General features: G+C 36.8%; 3 protein-coding genes across 4 annotated transcripts in view; 2 read left to right on the top strand and 1 right to left on the bottom strand.

The window, feature by feature from the left end:
• Positions 1 to 255: 255 nt before the first annotated feature.
• Positions 256 to 3,402, top strand: LOC125073349 (protein Rae1). Its single transcript, XM_047684140.1, has 8 exons — positions 256 to 662; positions 744 to 836; positions 994 to 1,071; positions 1,540 to 1,635; positions 2,166 to 2,237; positions 2,474 to 2,749; positions 2,969 to 3,175; positions 3,274 to 3,402. The coding sequence occupies exons 1-8, from the start codon at positions 516 to 518 to the stop codon at positions 3,355 to 3,357; spliced, it is 1,053 nt and encodes a 350-aa protein (XP_047540096.1). The 5' UTR covers positions 256 to 515; the 3' UTR covers positions 3,358 to 3,402.
• A 404-nt stretch (positions 3,403 to 3,806) lies between these two features.
• Positions 3,807 to 10,175, bottom strand: LOC125073310 (NADH dehydrogenase [ubiquinone] 1 beta subcomplex subunit 3). Of its 2 annotated transcripts, none has more exons than XM_047684088.1 (3): positions 10,001 to 10,175; positions 4,721 to 4,853; positions 3,807 to 4,383 (listed from the first exon to the last, which is right to left on the bottom strand). In XM_047684088.1, exons 2-3 carry the CDS (start codon positions 4,849 to 4,851, stop codon positions 4,221 to 4,223), a joined length of 294 nt encoding a protein of 97 aa, XP_047540044.1. In that variant the 5' UTR covers positions 4,852 to 4,853; positions 10,001 to 10,175; the 3' UTR covers positions 3,807 to 4,220. The 2 variants fall into 2 exon arrangements, with proteins under 2 accessions (XP_047540044.1, XP_047540043.1); XM_047684087.1 differs by lacking the exon at positions 10,001 to 10,175 and adding an exon at positions 4,988 to 5,138.
• Positions 5,764 to 19,181, top strand: part of LOC125073561 (prolow-density lipoprotein receptor-related protein 1-like) — a 58,364-nt gene continuing 44,946 nt past the window's right edge. The window contains exon 1 of the mRNA XM_047684423.1: positions 5,764 to 6,300. Within this exon, the coding sequence (XP_047540379.1) occupies positions 6,192 to 6,300 (109 nt within the window). The 5' untranslated portion in view covers positions 5,764 to 6,191. The remainder of the gene's footprint in view (positions 6,301 to 19,181) is intronic.

Genomic DNA, 19,181 nt, shown 5'->3' with positions numbered 1-19,181 from the left:
CGATTTATATAATGCCCTCGTTATTGCCTTAATGCATGACGCATTGCTTTTCATTTTCATTAAGTCGATATAAATTTATTATTAATAAATTATCTGCCCACTTTTTATTGTTAAAAGTACATTTTTGATCATATATTGATATTTAATATAAGTTTATAAAGAAAATAGTAAAAATTAACTTTTGCTAAATCTTATGATTTCAGACCGTACATAAATGACAGTTATTTTTTTTAAATACAGATGATAAAGTTTATTTACAAGTGCCGAAATAAAAAAAAAGCCGCTTCTCTGCAATTTGTTAATAAACTTTTAATAAAGACATAAAACCGTTTCATAACTTCCAATCAAATTACATATCATTTCATAACTAGAGTTCTTGTGCCAGATAATTAGTTTTGTATTGAACTTTATCGTTCTAACCGATTGTAGATTGTATGCGCACGTTTTTTGGTTATAACTTTAAAAAGCTGTTGATATTTGCTGTTGATATTTAAATATAATATATATTTAGTAAAATGTTCAATCAACTCGGAGGCGGTAGCAGCAATCCCAATAAGGATGTAGAAGTAGCGTCACCACCTGAAGATACCGTCTCAGCGATGGAATTTTCACCACCCTCGGTACCGCAGACATTCCTCGTAGCTGGTAGCTGGGACTGCAGAGTAAGTTTCAAAGGAATTACACCATTATACATTTGTGTTTATAATATCCATCCATTTACTTTATTATTATTGCATTAACAGGTAAGATGCTGGGAGGTCGAAGCTTCCGGGAAAACAGTACCCAAAGCAGCTCAGGGCATGGACGGGCCCATACTGGATGTAGCTTGGCATGATGTGAGTACCTTCTTGCTAACAAATAAATTATTTATACCTTCATTTTTATTTATATTCAAATTATCCAGACATGATCAATTGTAATATTTGTGTATTATTGTAGCTTGGTAGTCATGGTTTAAACAAATAATATTATGTTATTATATTCGTATTTCAGGATGGTTCCAAAGTATTCATGGCCTCTACAGATAAGAGCGTTAAATGTTGGGACCTTGCAGCTAATCAAACTATACAGGTACACTGAATATCATTTTATATATTTATTGTTGAAGAAGAAGTGATCAAAACAAAAGGTTTTTTCTAATCAGACTGGTAGATGGTAGATCCTGACATTAGCTTGGTACATTATTAGCTTGTACTAGGTGATAGGGCTTTGTTTATGGACATATAAGTAGGTACCACCCACTTATCATATATTTAACCGCTAAACAATGATACTGAGTATACTTGTATTCTGACTTGAAGGGTGAGTGAGTAATAGTACCAGGGACTTTATATCTTAGTTCCCAAGGTTGGTGGCGCATTGATAATATGGGAAAGTATTGATTTTTCTCATAGTACTGTATACATAATATGTATGACATAAAAGACCAGAATGTTCAAACAAGTTAAAAATGATAGTAATTTGAACTTGTTCAGTAATGTTTAATATTTGAGAGTTTGCTCAAGTGCAAAGTAAAAACAATTTTTAATGTGATTGCAGGTGGCAGCTCATGATGCCCCCATCAATACCTGCCACTGGATCAAAGCCCCAAACTACACTTGCCTCATGACCGCCTCCTGGGACAAAACTCTTAAGGTATGGATTATTCATTTGTATATAAAGGTACATATTGTATAATTAAAACATGGTATGGTAACATGTTTTGACATGTACATCCCTAACTAATGTACCCCATATTCACACATTATCATTACAGACCTGGGGGACCCTCTAGTGATCATGAAGGTTAATATTCTGCAGAGACAGTTTAATTTATACACTAAAGTCATATATAGTTTTGTATAATTTTAGTTTATACATTTTATTTTAATGTGTACATGAACATATAAAAAATATTTGTAATACTTTGCTGCCCTTGATATTCATAAAATTTTATGAAACTAATTCGTAACATTATCTTCACTCACATCTCACAAACTGCTCTCTTCACGAGTACGGAATCTGTACAAAAAATTAATGGTGTTTTGTGCAATATATAAATAAACATATTATCCGCATCATTCTATATTCTATCATTACAAGTGGTAAATGTTTCAATGCTGAACAAGTAAGATAATTGGTTGCTTGGCTTGTTGAAGTTTCATATGGTGATGTGTTTGTTCCAGTTCTGGGACACACGGAGCTCGGTGCCGATAATGACAATGAACTTGAATGAAAGGTGCTACTGCGCCGATGTCGTGAGTATTGTGTGTTTGCGAATAACTCATATGATTGCGTCGTTGGTATCTAGTATATCATCAGATCAGATACCGAGGTCCTAGTCTAAGGCCCTTAAGTTTTTGGGATTTTCTGCTAAGAAATTCTCATTAGCAGCTCAAAATCCTCTAGAACTGTTGATCCTGTGTATTCCTCATTGAATAAACAGGATCAACAGTTTTAGAGATGAGTTGCACGAGCTCCACGAATGTTGCAGGACTACCCGATGGCGGTGGTGGGCACGGCGGACCGCGGCATCTGCCTGTACACGCTCGAGGGCAAACCCGCCGAGTTCAAGCGAGTGGAGTCTCCGCTAAAGTACCAGCACCGCTGCATCGCAATCTTCCGCGACAAAAAGACCAAACAGCCCACCGGCTTCGCGCTCGGCAGCGTCGAGGGCCGAGTGGCTATCCAGTACGTCAACCCTACTAACCCAAAGGACAACTTCACCTTCAAGTGCCACCGCTCCGCCGGAACCACCGGGGGCTACCAGGTACCGAGGCCACAAATACGAATTATGGTTCAACTACTAAAGTTGAATTTGAATAAGTTTTATAACCCATAATTACGTGAGTCAAATTGAATTATGCTAGATTGAAAATGTTAAGAAAACATGAATTTGTGTACTCGTATTCGCTCACACGACGCTGGCTGGCTAGAGCGCGTGACGCGTCGGTGAGCGACCCGCAGAGTAACGCTAGTCGCTCCGCAGGACATCTACGCCGTGAACGACATCGCCTTCCACCCGACGCACGGCACGCTGGCCACGGTGGGCTCGGACGGCTCGTTCTCGTTCTGGGACAAGGACGCGCGCACCAAGCTCAAGTCCTCCGAGCTGCTCGACCAGCCGCTCACCAAGTGCGCCTTCAACCACAACGGGCAGATCTTCGCCTACGCCGTGGGCTACGACTGGTCTAAGGTGAGGACTCTGCTGTTCGGCCTCGCTTCCGTGGGCACGTATTGCTATAGAGAACCGGTTCACTGCTGGCATCTCACTTATTCTTCTCTTTGCTTCAGGGTCACGAGCATTACAATCCAAACAAGAAGAACTTCATTTTCTTACGGCCTTGTTACGATGATTTGAAGCCGAGATCCACTTAAAGGTTTAAGTCATTTTTTATAAATAAAATTATATTTTGAAAATAATTGTTTAGTTAATTTATCCTTTTCCATCATTTAACAACATGGCTGTTATATTGTAAGTTATATGTGACTAGTAACCCCACATGTGAGGTATTTCCAGCTCTTTGGGACATACCGCTGAGACTGTGTGCAAAATTTAATAATCATTAGTTGAGTGATTGAGATACTAAAGTGTTACAAAAAAATAAATTGACTGTAGTAGTTAGCAAGATATAATAAGAAAAATTTATCAGAAAAAGCTTAATTTACCAGGTATTTATTCTCACAAAACCACAGGTAGTCTTGGAAGAGATCTCTTATTCAGTTAGTGGCTTAAGTAGGAAGCTGTAAGCTTTGTACACTTTTTGTTTTTATGTTTGTTCCTTGTATGATTGTCAGTGTGCAATAAAATAAAATCACAACAACAATACTGTTACATTTTATTTATTAAACATAGTGTCAGTGAAGACAACCTCGTTACTTGTCAATTGGTCATCACCACCCAAAAAAAGGACCGCTATGAGGAGCACTTGTTAATCATCATCTATAATGGTAGTTTTGCTACTGAATGACTAATAAGTGGATTGTATGTACAAAGTGTAGCAACATTGGAATGAATGGTAGTTTATTGAGCATGAGTATGACAATCACACTAGAAATACTTCATCTCAATTAAAATTGACTGGGTGTAAACAAAAGCATAAATTTAAAAATGTCTCAGTATTTAATGGGATATTTTATAACCAATAATTACCACATTCTTTTCCTATTTATATTTTTATCAAGTTTTGCTATTATTTGTATCAACTCAAAGTACATACATAACTAACATTCTAATCGAATTAGTGGTGGCCACCATGGCCGTGGCCATCCTTTGCAGTAAACTTGTCGAAGGCAACTGTTGCTGCGGTGAGTGCAATTCCAAGGGGCAAGCCTCTGAAGAACAATTTCCTTGCACGTTGCCAGCGAGTACCAAATCCCGGATGATATCTCCAGGCCTCATTTCTGAAAATATTTAGAATATAGTAAGAATATAAAAGCTTTTGTTATAGGCCGAAATTATCGGCATGCACTACCCCAATTGGTGCACTGCTGGTTAATGGATGAGTGATACAGTTTCTTTTCCAATATACATCCATAACCGGCTTTTACAACATCAACTGCTTCTGAAGCTTGAGAGCTTGACAAGCTCTTTGCTATTCAGCAATTTATTATATTATAAAAAAATTATCTTCAAAAATTCTTCCTTACTTAAAGTGTACATAAAAAATTAGCTTGATTATTTTATTAAATTAGCTTAGTTCAAATTCAAAGATTACCAATTTAATAAACTTAATTGTACCTGATCCATGGGTCTTTTAATCCTTTTCGAGCGAGAGCCTCTTCTAATTCCTCGAGCTGAGGGATACCTTTAATTTGGAACTCCGTATGTTTGGGTATGGTATATGGTGGTTCGTGTCCGTGACCTCCCATATCTGCGCCAAGAGTGAATAATTTACTCGAAATCGAAACTAACCTCACCTGATTACATAATTCCAAAATAATGTCAATATATATAATATTCACGAATTATAAAAAATATATTGACAATATCTATATATCAACTTACTCCACAATTGTATACTTCACTTAAATGTAATTAGAAATTCCTGTATTAAAACATTTACGTTATTTAAACGTCAAAAACTAAATATTTTTAATCATCTGACGTTTAGCTTATCTCAATAGAATTTGTGATATATAAAATTAAGAAACGTCAAAATTATTTTGGTATAAATTTTTAAAGTGAATTAATAAATATTAAAATCGTTGTGTCAAAGTATTTGATAAATCAATTGTTTTTTACGCTTAGCAATTAAGAAGTAAAAAAATATATAGATTCAAAAGTACATAGTTTTATATGCATTTTATTGAAATTTACCAAACACAAGAAAATAATGCGAACAACACATTATGTCATGATAAACGCTTGTATTTCTAGTGATTCAAAAACGTCTCAATGATAAAATTAAATAGATTTCAAGCTCTTATTTAGACAAAAATAATAACTGCTCATGTTACAGAGCATTTTATAATAAAACGAACGTGTACAATGAGATTATAGTGATTTAACTGTTTTCGTATAAACGAAAACCTATATTTGTTTTAGATTCTTAGTTTAAAACTGTAATTTACTTCATACAAATTACTTATTAGATTTCATATTTTTATTCTCATCAAATTATACTTAAAAAATAACATATCATCGTTTTAGCCGAAATGTTTATGTTATTAAATTTAAATCTTAATAAAAGTCAAACGCTCATTTGCATTCTATTAATGTAAAACGTCAATGACAAAAAGAAACCGAAGAGCGTTATTAATTTTATAATCTGTGTTAGTGTCCTCCAAACGGTTGTTTGAGACGCGCGTACTGTGAGTTGCGCGAACGGCGGAGTGCTGTGTTTTATTTATGTTTTTGCCGAAAGCCGAATAACACTGCAAATACATATTAAAAAATATATTAGTAATTAATTGTTAGTATTGTGTCAATTTTAAGTTGTTTCCAAAAGTATTTCGATCTTTCTAAGTCAATAAATTCCCAGGAGTGCTCGGAATTATTTATGTATTAAAAGTGCGGTTTTGTGAGTGAAACCGGGAGTGTGAAGCCTCTACAGGTTGATATGTGAGGGGTTCGCCGTGTCTGCGTTTCTTGTAGATGAATACTTATTTTATGTGATGTGCAGTATTATTAACAGTGTTTTGTATCTTTTGTCGTTAAAGGAGTAAACTGTGCAGTGAGCAGGAGTAGCAATGTCTGTACAATCATAAGGATGCTGGACGCTAAGATGCCGACGATGTCGGCCTTCATTACAGCCGCCCTAGCCACATTCGTGGTAGTAGGGTCGGTTGTGGCTGCTGATCAGCCGATTTTGCAACCTGGTCAGTACTTTATTTTTATTTATTTCGTTTTTAAGAAATCATCAGATTGTTATTGTGTATTTTTATAAATATCAAGATATGACAAGATATATTACATACATAATAAAAAATGGACCTAATAGATAAAAATATTGATCTATTCAAATAAATAAACAATTTACTGTCTAAAATAATAATATTCATAATCGCAATCTAAAAAATATTTAATGGATAACATAACAAGACACACACGCAGTAAGCGGTTGTTAGTGTACGTCGCTAATGGTAAAGCAATATTTCATAGTGTTTATCAAGTATATTAATGACTTTCTTTAACCCTTTCATTAATTTCGTGTAATTATATTTCTATGTTGATCAAAAACGACTACAGCTTGGTTAGCGGAGCATTACAATATTAAAAAGAGAACAGTCATTGTTTTCAATTGCTAATCTAATTTTTTTTAATTAACTATAGTGTCTTTGATACCGAAGGTTTACGCGATTGATTTGTTTTTAAACATACATCTGATATGTCTGTTAAAGAGAATGCGTCTCTAGAGAAACTTACGCTACTCTGCAATGTTTGAGATCCGTAATCTTCTTGATTGGTGGGTTGACTTGACTTCACGAGTATAAGAATAGACGCGCCTTAAGGGTGTTCAGGGCGTGCTCCGCGGCAAATACCTCATCTCGCACTCGAAAAGCAAATTAACTAAACGGCAAAGTCTAATTTCACAAACTTCGCCTGTCTCTCAAGTAATTAGCGCTTTAATACTTCCCATACCCCTTTGGCCTTCATTTTTACAACATCACTTTGTATAATAAATATAAAATAAAGAGTTATCCACCTTTGGCATTAAAGCCGGTAGTCATGACCTAAAGGCTAAGTCGGTAAGCCTATATCGTCGTTGAGGGATAACGTCAGATAAGATCTCAAGGAGTCAGGTTGAGGCGCGCGGCCGCCGGCCGACCGTAGGCGTCGCTACCTACATGCCAGCCCGCACTTGCATTGCGCATTGCACTTTCACCGTTATAATGTGGTAGGTTGCATTGTAGGTTGATTGCTATTTTATCTTATTCCTTAAAGTTAAGGCAACAATTTAGATAATTTCAGAACAAATTATGAATTTTCAGCAGTACTTGCCTGCGTTGGGTTTACGATATAGTACGTGTTCTTACACTGTGAACTGTGTGGGGTGCGATCATTAAAACAGCCAAAAAGTATATGATATCTGATTTACGCTTCCCACAATGCGAGTTTCTATGGGCGAATGTGACCCGTTACGGTCAGGTTAATTTGCTCGTCTAATATTTGCATTGGCTTATTCAACCTTCACCGGAACGGACAAGTAAACCGTACAAATATTTATTGGTATTACAACCGATGAGAAGATAACAGCTTTCAATTTCAATAGCACTTTAAAGAGCCCATTTGAATGAATAATATATTTGATTAGACGAGTGGAGCCTGTGCAGATCGGCTTGCGCAAATCCCTTCGAGTAGGAAATACTTCAGTACAATTATCTATTGTCGGTTTCACAGTCATTATCAGCGCGTCCCTGACGCCGCTCTCCGAAGGGCACGGAGAGCCGACCCAGCCGGTTAGCATCACGAACATCTGCGTAATATCGTTATCTGCACATAAATCCAGCAAGGTGTCAACAATTCAGTCAGTGTGACTTGTATGGAATCGTTTTACGTATAAGGTACCGACGCTATGAGCTATGAGATCATCTATACGGTAGAGGAGCGTGGCATGTATGCGTGTACGTCGTATGCAACATTGACCTCGGCTCCATTATCAGTATCGTATTGTTTTTGGCGTTCCGTACACAATGTAATATGAAACATGATTATGAAACTCGCTCGGGCCCCGACTGCGGAAATTGTATCGCGGCAATGGCGCAATTTCGCAATAGAGGCAGCCAGGACACATGTGTGTTACATGTGTATTACGTGTGCACACCGAGATATACGAATCCCTAAGATTAACATCTCCGTACTGTTCTCGAAATTTGTGCTGGAACAAACAATGAAATATTACATTTAAATAGAGACCGACAGACCCGCCGAGCACTCGAACGTAGTGGAGTTAAACAAAAAATGAAGGTTGAATGCCCTTGATTTACAGCGGTAGGTACATGCGAGAGTCGTTATTAAAAAAAACAGCCCCCAAAGTCGCTTCGAGGATCTCTCGAGTCGGCTGCTCGTTAAAATATAGCAATTTAATATGAATATCATTTCATTTTGAATGGCCTCACTAAAACTAATTACAAAGTCGCGTGTGCACAAAACATCTTATTTGCATATTTATTCAGCTTATTTAGAAATTTAACCAAAGCCAATTTCGCATATACATTTTATCTCGTGCTCAGCGGGAAACAGCCACCGATCCACATTGGAGCAGGGTGGTGGTAAGCTTCTTTTACTCAATCGGATATATCTAAGTTTATTGAAAAGCCACTGGTAACTTTATTTAATCAAAATTTAATAAACGCTCATGAATATTGAAGACGAACCTAATTGATCACGTTATCCACTACTATTTATGTTCTCTGCACAGAGTACTGTACTGGGTAGTATGTAGTCTGCAGTGATAAGCTGAAATAATTCGCCACTTGATCTGATGCACTCGAGCGCTTGAACTACATGAATGATGGCGCGTTCTTATGATTCTAGTTTATATGCAGTTCGAGTCCCGCCGACTGTCTAATAAATAATGTAATGTGCATTACAACGGTGTGCATCGGATTTAAGCATACAGGACCAGATATAGGTATCGACGTATACATACATACGTGTAAACTCACATCACTTACTCCTAAATGATTGATTGCTCTGCAGTGGTATAGCAATTGGACAATTCTACTGAACTAAACGAATAGTCAATGTATATAAATAATTTAACGAACTCATAAATGTTTTTTGTGGGATTTGAGATTAGCGATAAAGATTAGGTCCAGCGAACGAAGCCAGATTAGGATGTTTCAATATGAAAAACTTTGAAAAGGGGAGATATATGTTAGAGCTATGATACCGACACTAAATCATTAATAATAATCAAACAGGCACACAGTTGATAAGCTTATTTGGCGTTAGACCACACCTTGTTACCCTCGACAAAAATACAAAATCTCTTCTCACTACCCAACGTAGGAATTAGGTTGCAATTCCCCCATTCCAAGTATATGCAACCGATATAACGTAACACAAATAGTTAATTCGTCGCTGTCTTCTGTAAACCTTTCTGTTATTGCTCACAAACGTATGCGTACTCTATAAAAATTAAATATAATATGTATTTACTGACTTTACACATTGCACTCAGGAATACTTTTGCTTTCTGCCAGTGATTTTTTTTAGAATTTGATCATTCGTTCCCAAAGATTACCCTGTACATACAAACAATTAGATTCTCTTTATAACATTCGTAAAGAGGTACCTACTTAGTTTATATGTAAGTTGAAATGTTGCGTCATATATAGAATATTACTTTTTATACGAGTGTTCCGTATAGATAGTAATGTTTCCCTTTAAACAGCCGATACTCTCTTTACCTATAAAGGCACAAGGGCCGATTTAGTCGCTTACTCTGTAATATATTTTTTCTATTTTAGATTTATATATACTCCCGTCGAACTAAGTGCAGTTATAATAAATATACTATATATGTATATATTTAAAATAGAGATGGGTCACTAAGATTTCTATACTGTTTACCAGTAACTTTCGAATTTCTGCCCTGAGCCCAGGAATGGGCAATGTTAAATGTGTTACATGCACAATTAAATATAATATAGGGAAAATATAAGACATGAAGAAAACCCAAAAATCAAGTAATTTTCCACTACACAATCCCTAGAGCAGTCAACTAGTTGTAGGGGGCAAGCGAGGGCCGAGAATAAAAACAGCAATGAGTGTCCGGCGCTGACAGTTGCGGCAGGAACCTGAAATGTTTTTATGGCTGTCTGCCGCTCGGGGACCGGTCGCTCACAGCCCGGGTCTCGCGCGGACTGCCACGACTTGATACTAGACACATATGCGTATTCAACCTCGAAAAAATTACTCAATTCAATGATCACAATGGAAACTTATCAAACGTTAGAGGAGATTTATAAATGAGTAAATCAGTGATTAACCCGCCGGCGCGGTCGGCGTCTGAGGTATTAAATATGGGTTCACATAAACTGCGCTCGTATTTTTAGTAACAAGGAAATTAAAATCACTAAAACGGCAACGTTAAAATATCCAAATTATACTTACTAAAATACCAAATCGAATACCAGTCAGGAACATATTTAACGGTCTGGCGGTCTCGGAGCAGCACTTTTACTAGCTAATTGTTCTAAGGGCACTTGAAATTAAAGTAAAATTTTACATGGCGAGGAATCAGGAAACAGTATTTTTCTCAGGAACATTTATTAATGTCGGTGTAACAGCTCATACTGTCCGTTTCGCACCACGCTACCGACACGCACTACCCGTGTGCACACATTCCGAAACTAGTATGGTATTCATTTCGTTAATTTTCACAGAGTTAAGCTTTGAAATGTTTTTATAACAGTATTTTGACTTCATAATAATTCTTGATTATTTATTTCATATTTATTATACATAGGTATATACTGTTTGTTTTTGTTGAAAAATAATTGTTTTCTTAAAATAAAGTAAGCCTAATTTATCTAGGGCAGACTCACGTACTGTTTTTTTATCAATGGTTTTTTTTTTTATTAGGTCTCGCCTTCTCGTAAATCTTGTATTAGTAATACTTCTTGTCACTGTCACTGACTAGGTCCTTATTAACTAATAGCAGCTGAGAAGATTCATACGACGCAACGTATAACCTTCGTAGTATGATTGTCAAACAAGTACCATCCAAATGTGAAACAACAATTCTAATACCTACTATTAATGTACGTTTCTTGCTCCCCGACCTTAACCTCCTAATAGGTGTGTTAAATTAGAACGGATACCATAAGAGGTTAGAACTCGGACGTTCGCAAAAAGATTGTATTTATTGGTAAAAGTAAACAAAAAACTTACAGTTTATTAGATGGACAAAACAATAAGTTAATATACCGAAACGGAGATAACCATTTTTACAATAAAATTTAAATAAATAAATAAATATTGGACAACATCACATACATGATCCCAATGTAAGTAGCTTAAGCACTTGTGTTATGGAAAATCAGAAGTAACGACGGTACCACAAACACCCAGACCCAAGATAACATAGAAAACTAATGACCTTTTTTACATCGACTCGGCCGGGAATCGAACCCGGGACGTCGGAGTGGCGTACCCCTGAAAACCACGGAGGTCGTCAATTTACTTGGTTTGAAGGATGAGCCAATGTACTACAGGCGCAAGGGACATAACATCTTAGTTCTTAAAGTTGATGGCGCATAGGCGATGGGTTAATATTTTTTAAAGCGCCTTTGTGGCGGCGGTGGTGACCACTTACTATCAGGTGGCCTATTCGATCATCCACCTAACTATATCATTATATATATATATTCAAAAGACCAAGCTTGGATGACATTGTAAATATAATAAAAATGAGTGTAATGAGAAATAATGAAACATATTGTAACTTATACGATTTATCATGTCTGATAGTCAGGTTAGCTCAACTCATTACCCTTTGCAAGTAACCGATGCATGCTCCCAACAGGCGGTTCATGTGCTCTTAGTTAATCGCGTGGTTGTGGGAGTTCGCCATGTAATCGAGTTCGGTTACCTGTCTTCATTTATATCGGACGAGCAATCTGTTCCACCTCTTAAGGATACGTGTTTACTTTTAAATATTGCTTGTGATATTATCACTTTTGAAGTTATTTTTAATTTGTAACCATTCCCAATTTCCCTTATCTTTTATCAATTTCGCACGCGATTTTAATTTAAATTTTTGTACTAATGTATATCTCTTCAGTAAAGTAGACATTCCGAATCGGTGGAAGTTTAATTTAATATCAAAAGTAAAATTACGATTCAAAAGTGCCTGTAAGAGCGTGCTATGTATTTAATACGCAGATAAATCTGAGTTATGCAACTGTGTAGGTCAATTTGTAGAACAACTTAATCACTATTACAACTGCTGTCTCATGCGCTCCGAAGCGCCGGGATATGGAAATACGACGCACATTATCATGAGAAAAAGTTCGTTAACTTGACATTTATCTCTCGACATACTCGACAGTAAATGACTAAATTCGTAAACTGCCGCTTGGGTCTAGCGGTTGGATTGTACATCTGACGAATAGGATTTCAATTACAGCCGCTGGGTTTACACCTACTGTCTCCCGTCGTGCTAGGGACCATGAGAGTGAAGGTATATGCAACTGTTTGCGCACATACCCTGCACTCTAGTTTCTCTAGTCACTGTAGGCTAGATTGGCCGGATAACCGAAGTTCAGGACTAAATCATCAATATAACAAGTTCTGTACGGCGAACCATCTGCCCGTCCCCTAATATTTTATGAACAAAATAATCGTGAGTGGCAGTACTGCGAGAGACGCACGTCTCTCGGCGCTCTATTAACTTGTCAACATCAATAAAACTTGAATAAAACATCCATGCCCATTACACCTCGTGCACCGCCGCGGGTCCTCCTCCCAGAGGAGTCGACTCTCCCGATGTGCAATTCACAGCACCCGAAATAGATTCGCTCATACCGTCGTCGACGGGTTCAAATGCTGATCTAAAAATGCGATTAGGTGATACGACGTAACACGACGACGTAGCGTTTGTGTGGAACGGAATACTTTAAAACTAATTATATCTCACATACTAAGGAACAGCAATGTATTGTATCGCGACGTGCTTGAATACGATTCTGTAATTGATCGCTTGTGTGTATTATAACATAAGATCAAAAGGGCTCATTCGCTTCATCATTACTGAACTCGTCTTATTCCGTATTCAGTAATATCAGATTAAATATACATATATGATTATATGATGACTTCGAAAACACAACTCTTAATATTATAATATGAGTTTGACTATGTTGCATTCTAATAAAATGAATATTTCGGGCTTCGGTTTGATATATTCGTTTTCTGGGGTAGATTAGATGCAGAGCGCGGAACCAACGGTAATTTGTAACCGACATAATGATAGTAAATATAATAAAAGATCTACAGATACAGGCGCAATTCGCAAACATAGCTCTTTTAAAGGATGCAGTGTATTATAATATAAAGACACTTTTTTGTCGTTCTGAGAAAGTTGGTCAACACACGTGCTCTAATGAGCTCGTACCGACGAGATGTTCTCGCCGACGATATTGCAACGCAGTTTACAACTCTGCCTCCGTTCCTATTTCGCCCGCTAACTAATTACGCGAGCCGGCGCTATTAACGAGATCACTATCGTAATATTATGTTTGTAGTTCGAAACTGCTCTAACATGCCTACCGTTTTGTTGTTTATATTTCTCTAGTAATCTCAAACGTTGAAAATGTTCACGAGTAAGTAATATTAGTTACTCAATTAAAAACCTATATCTGGTGGAGTTTAAATCATAAAAATAATTATACGTGTAAACATCGTATGGCGTCCCCCTTTTTTGGACTCAAAAAGATATGTACATACCGACAATATGTGGCGATAAAGCTCTCACTCTGCACCTTTATTAAAGGATAAAAAGGCTAATTGGCCACGAGCATATTATATGAGACTGCTGTGTGTTTGACCGGAATTTCCAAGTCGAAAAGTTTTTAGCAACGTCCGGTCACAGTTTTTCGACAGTATTTGGACCTCCTTGTGTGGCTTAAGAGAAACCAGCCAAGTGTGTAAAAACTGACATGGCGGGATGTATACAACATTTCGAGAATACATTTTTGTCTTATTACATTTTCCTTACACTCTTAAATAAAAGTCATAGTAAAAATTTCTTCAATAAATCAAGATCTTCATTTTAGTAGGCCTGCGGGGAAACTATGGCTTCTGACGTCCGTTACAAATAAAATATTATGAATAGCAAAAATTTGAGTTTGAATTTGAGCCTGTGTTTTATAGGCCTTAAACATCATGATATCTTAGTTACCATGGTTGGCACATTGGCCGTATACGGGATGTCTATGGGCGCCTCAGTATCTTCTGGCTACGTCTGATTGGCTAGTCTCCCGAAGAGTATGGCCGCATTTTAGTATGACTCCTAATGTCTCTAAATCAATTACGTACTTTCAAACAATATATCTTGATTCCTTATTTAACTTTTATATTCTTATATAATAAAGGTAAATAAATTTTAAGTTAGTTAGTTAGACTGTTAGTTAAGTTCGCAAAGATCACGTTGTACGACCTTCACGGCAACGCGAGTGCACCGGCGGGCGGCCGTCAGCATGTCAATGTCGCAGACGATGGGACCGAAGTTTATAGATTATGAGATGGGGATTATGTTCAGACAAACGAATAAACGCCATCTATAAATTAGTATTAGACTCAACGATCCGCTTGCCATATCTTGTCGCGACAACCAAAATCTCACGAGTGCGAACGTATCATACGAACGGCCCCGTACTTTAATGTTATTAACGCACATTAAGCGCTGACCTCTAATCTCTGCGCGTCTTCTTTTATCTGAATACTAATTTGTTTGAGTTCAAGATAATATTTTAATGTAGTTGGTATTCTACAATTTACTCTTACTCAACTTATTTTAATAAATCCTTCAATACTTGGTACAATTAAAAATAGCTTTTCGTATTTTCCAGAAAAGTAGTGTATTATATTGCGAGAGATATAATACATACATACATACATACATATTTTACTGAACTATATTTTATCCAAAGGTTAAAGCAGTCGTGTTACTGAAAAGTAAAAGTTGACGAAATTGATTGAATTTATTACCTATAATATAAAAAATGTAACTGAACACAGTTCAACTTATTTGTCACCCAGTATTATATTGTAATAATAAATAACACTTTCATTTAAACTAAATGACATGATGTTGCGTTTGAATAATAGTAACCACATGGAAAATAAGACGCGCGGCGGAGAGGTTGGTGGCGCGACTGATATTAAATGATATGTGCAAAAAAAAGCCGGGTGGAGCAAAAAATATTTGGGATGGCAAAATTTATGAAAACCTCGTCCAAAATCCTCGTCAGACCGATTGAATCGTCAGAAGACATACCAAGCTAACCGTTTGACTTTGTACTTTATAATTCTGGATGGTCTTACAAAGAGCTACTTAAACGTTGACTCGGCGGCACGGCGGCCGACGGCACAGGGCGATCTTTTGACCTGCGATAGTGATATCTGCAGATGACTCCTCGCTCTGCAGCGCCCGAACAATACCTCGATTGTCATTGCGTTCCGAGATAATGAGGGAGTTACTTACACTTCGACAGCTCACTGCATTCGACGCACTACACATTGAATGAACAGTTTACACGCACAAGGACATGGTTGGCCAGTGGTGATAGTAGGGTGTGGTTCGTTGTTGCAGTGAGAGGCTCCATAAGACCACCGACCACCAGTTGGATTATTTGCCTGTTACAGCCCCATCGATCTATTAATAAAGGCTAGGTTATAAAGCTGTCGATCCCGAGGTACCAGGTTCCATCGGAACAGTATAGATTTTTTTTCCGTTTTTCTAACAAAAGCCAAAATAGCCACGTAAAGCCATGTGTTTAGCGCCTAAACTATTTCAGGTCGTATCGGGTTTGTGTGCTTGCCGCCTCATATGTTCTGAGAAGGGAGTAAAGGAGTAAAGTGTGCGTACGTTAGCGCATACGTTTGCGCGCTGTAATATGTCCATCGGACTCGATCTCGGCTCCAAGATTATTTGTATTTTGCTTGTCTAACTTAATAAATCCACGTCTTTCAAGTTACAAGTTAATTAAGCATTTGTCTCCGTTCGTGCGAACTTGGTAACCTTTTTATAAGTGAACCAGTTTAGTCGATTTTTTAACCTAATGCTTGGAGGCCCGGCGCGGCGAAAACTTGTTTTAAAGGTCTAACTTGGTAACTGGAACTTCAATACGTTTTTACACTAAACTGTCAATGTATAGAATATACATATATAGGAATAGAAGTCAATCTCTCGCGCCATTTAAGGGTTATATTCTATGTCAAGCGATCTGCCCACTCACACTCGGTCAGCCTACTTATCTAACTAACACATTACAGAATTAAATGATCCATTTGTAGTTTCTAGAATCGCTAACTTTCAACACATGAAAAAAATAACTAACTACAAGCTTATGATTAACATTTTTGTATTAATGTTCATACAATGAGCATTTTTGTATAAATACTCACTGTATGTACTTTTAATTTTAACTTTTTCACATAAAATAACTTAAACTTCAGATGTTTTTCAAATTGAATTGGGAACAAACGGGAAGTACACCTTCGCAAACAAAAAAAGCATTTTCTAACTCGGTTCATAAAAGGCGGAGTTCTGACTAAACAATGAAAAAAAAAATACGGATGATTTGATAACCTTCTTTTTTTGAGGGCGGTTCCATGAATTTCTGTTTTAAAAAAATACCATTAAATATTTGATTTTCCTATATTCCTTACCCATGCAAAAATGTGACGTACGCTATCCGGAATTGAATAAACAAATTGACAAAACTTAATTAGGTACCGACATGCCGAGCTAAGAGAAAAACTACATATTTTTAGGGTCGTATCGTGAGTCGTGACCGTAAAACAAATTATTTATAAATGTTATATTGTTTAATAAATTAAATTGAAAATGACGACGGTAGACATAATTTACCTACCCATTTTGAACGCCTCAACATGTTCATTTTTTTATAAGGCTCTATTTAATTTTTACCAACGTAACAAGAAAAGACTTCGAGGCCGTAGGCTGTACAGACAGACAGTCTAACTAACTGACAGTCAAACTTGAACATATATAATTTATATCACTAACATAAATCAATATTAATTACCATTAGTAATTGTTCTTCGTTATACGAGCAGCGTTAATGGGGAGACTAATATAAATAGAACAAGTCGTTCGCGGATGCATTTCATGATACCTATCTCGAGGGTTATCGCCGCAGTAAAAGTGAAATCAGTTATACGACAATTGAAACCTTATCGCCCGTACCGCAAGTCGTGACCGCAGTCGACTACTCCTGCGACCTGCACTCTCGCGGTCGACTCCGAGCGGCGATACTATACACGACTCCAACTAACTATCAAAAACAGGACTTAATTCTGGTAGTGAAGTTGGTGTTCTAGTTGCACTAACTTCGATTAAATAATACATTCAATAAAATTGAATTTATTTTAACTTTTTCCATGGTATGAATAAGAGTTCGTTTCTAGTTTGTTTTGTCATTATCTAAAGTGTCCGTAAATTTCAGCTCAATCGGTTGTTAGCGGGTGTAACATTTGATTTAGTCATACTAACATAACAATTAGATTGTAAACACCTGTATTTTTGAGTCGATTATTGAACACCTCTAAATATAGTAAAATCGTGATTTTATGCTAACTGCGATTAATATACTCACTAGACTTTTTTAAGTTCTGTTACATTAATTTGAAGTCCGTGTACCTACTGCAGAATTGGCCCCAATTAGTATCGGAGATTATTACAAGTTTACAATAATAAGTTAATTGAAACTACTTAAAATAGTGTTTTGATGATTATTTGAATCCATTAAAAACTTTCAAGACGCAATGAGCGAATTATTTATCTTCGTTTAAACGAACGAAAAATTATTAAAACAAAACAATATCGAACGTACAATATTGTTTGCATCGGACTTGAGCCGTAGGCGTATTTCTTGAAGGTTAGAGAAAAACATGTTTAAAATATCAGGTTAACGATAGGGTTTAACGCACAAATAAAATGATATATTTTTGTATAAAATAAAGACACAACGTTATAGCCACGTCTCAGACGATCATCGAAATCGACTTCCATGTAAGGATACTCGGCAGTTAACTATGATATCCCGTCGGGGCACAAACCACTTAGTTACTAGTTTAGCGAGTAAATAGCAATTACAGGCTCGCTCGGCGCGGCCGCCGGAGACAATGCAAACGCGTACTCGTCATAATATAATACACAAGACTAAGGCAACGAGGACTTTTTTTGAACGGAAGATCTCGATGCGTCCAATTAGTACACGTGAGAGAAGTTAAACCTTTTGCGCCCCCAAACGTTACATTCGACCTTGAGACTGATATCTCGTCGCGAGCCAAGTAGTTAGACGTGAATATAACTCCAAATGGTCGTAACTTATGCCCTCGCGGTTCATGTTCGACGATCATGGTACTAGGTACTTTTCTCTCCAGGAATTGCATTAAAGCTCGCCTACTAAACTCTTTATGCGTAAAAACCCGTAGTAAATCGTGATGTTGTGTAAAATGATAGTCGTAAGATACGAATACGTGCGCTGCTTACTCGAGAGGCGGCGGAGTCGGCACTGCGTATTTATAGTGCCTAATGAAGTGCAACAACATTATACACGGGGCCAAATACCTACGTTTTGACGAGAGGAGTCTTTAATAGGTCCGATACAATACGAATACAACAATACCAGCATATATTTGATTGATCCAATACGGTGTGTGTTATTGGTTATCTCCGTACGTCTCCTGTTGATGACAGGGCTCTGAAGTATCTACTGCGCTAAATGAAATAATATGCACTTTGTTAGTGGACAAATGATATATAAATTTGTCCAAAGGATCAAAATGAAGTTTTAATTAATAAAAACATCATTTGTTTTTTTTTATACAAGCTTTTATTTAATTACTGAATTAATTTTAAACCATTATATAATTATGTCACCTTCGTCGGCATCAACTCTGTGCAAAAGTAGATTGATGTACGACGATTCAAAGTGCTTGTTTGATTCGAAAATTGGAAGAATATTTGCAAATCATTAAAATGATTTCAGAAATACAA

This window comes from Vanessa atalanta, chromosome 24, assembly GCF_905147765.1.
Source record: "Vanessa atalanta chromosome 24, ilVanAtal1.2, whole genome shotgun sequence".
Taxonomy (NCBI): Eukaryota; Metazoa; Arthropoda; class Insecta; order Lepidoptera; family Nymphalidae; genus Vanessa; species Vanessa atalanta.
The sequence above is the reverse complement of the archived record's forward strand: the minus strand, read 5'-3'. Positions and strand labels throughout refer to the sequence as shown.

Coding starts and splice junctions, on each gene's coding strand:
- LOC125073349 (XM_047684140.1), top strand. CDS start 516: ATGTTCAATCAACTCGGAGGCGGTAGCAGCAATCCCAATAAGGATGTA. Junction 663..743: donor CTGGTAGCTGGGACTGCAGA/GTAAGTTTCAAA, acceptor TTGCATTAACAG/GTAAGATGCTGGGAGGTCGA. Junction 837..993: donor TGGATGTAGCTTGGCATGAT/GTGAGTACCTTC, acceptor TTCGTATTTCAG/GATGGTTCCAAAGTATTCAT.
- LOC125073310 (XM_047684088.1), bottom strand. CDS start 4,851: ATGGGAGGTCACGGACACGAACCACCATATACCATACCCAAACATACG. Junction 4,384..4,720: donor TTAAAAGACCCATGGATCAG/GTACAATTAAGT, acceptor AAATATTTTCAG/AAATGAGGCCTGGAGATATC.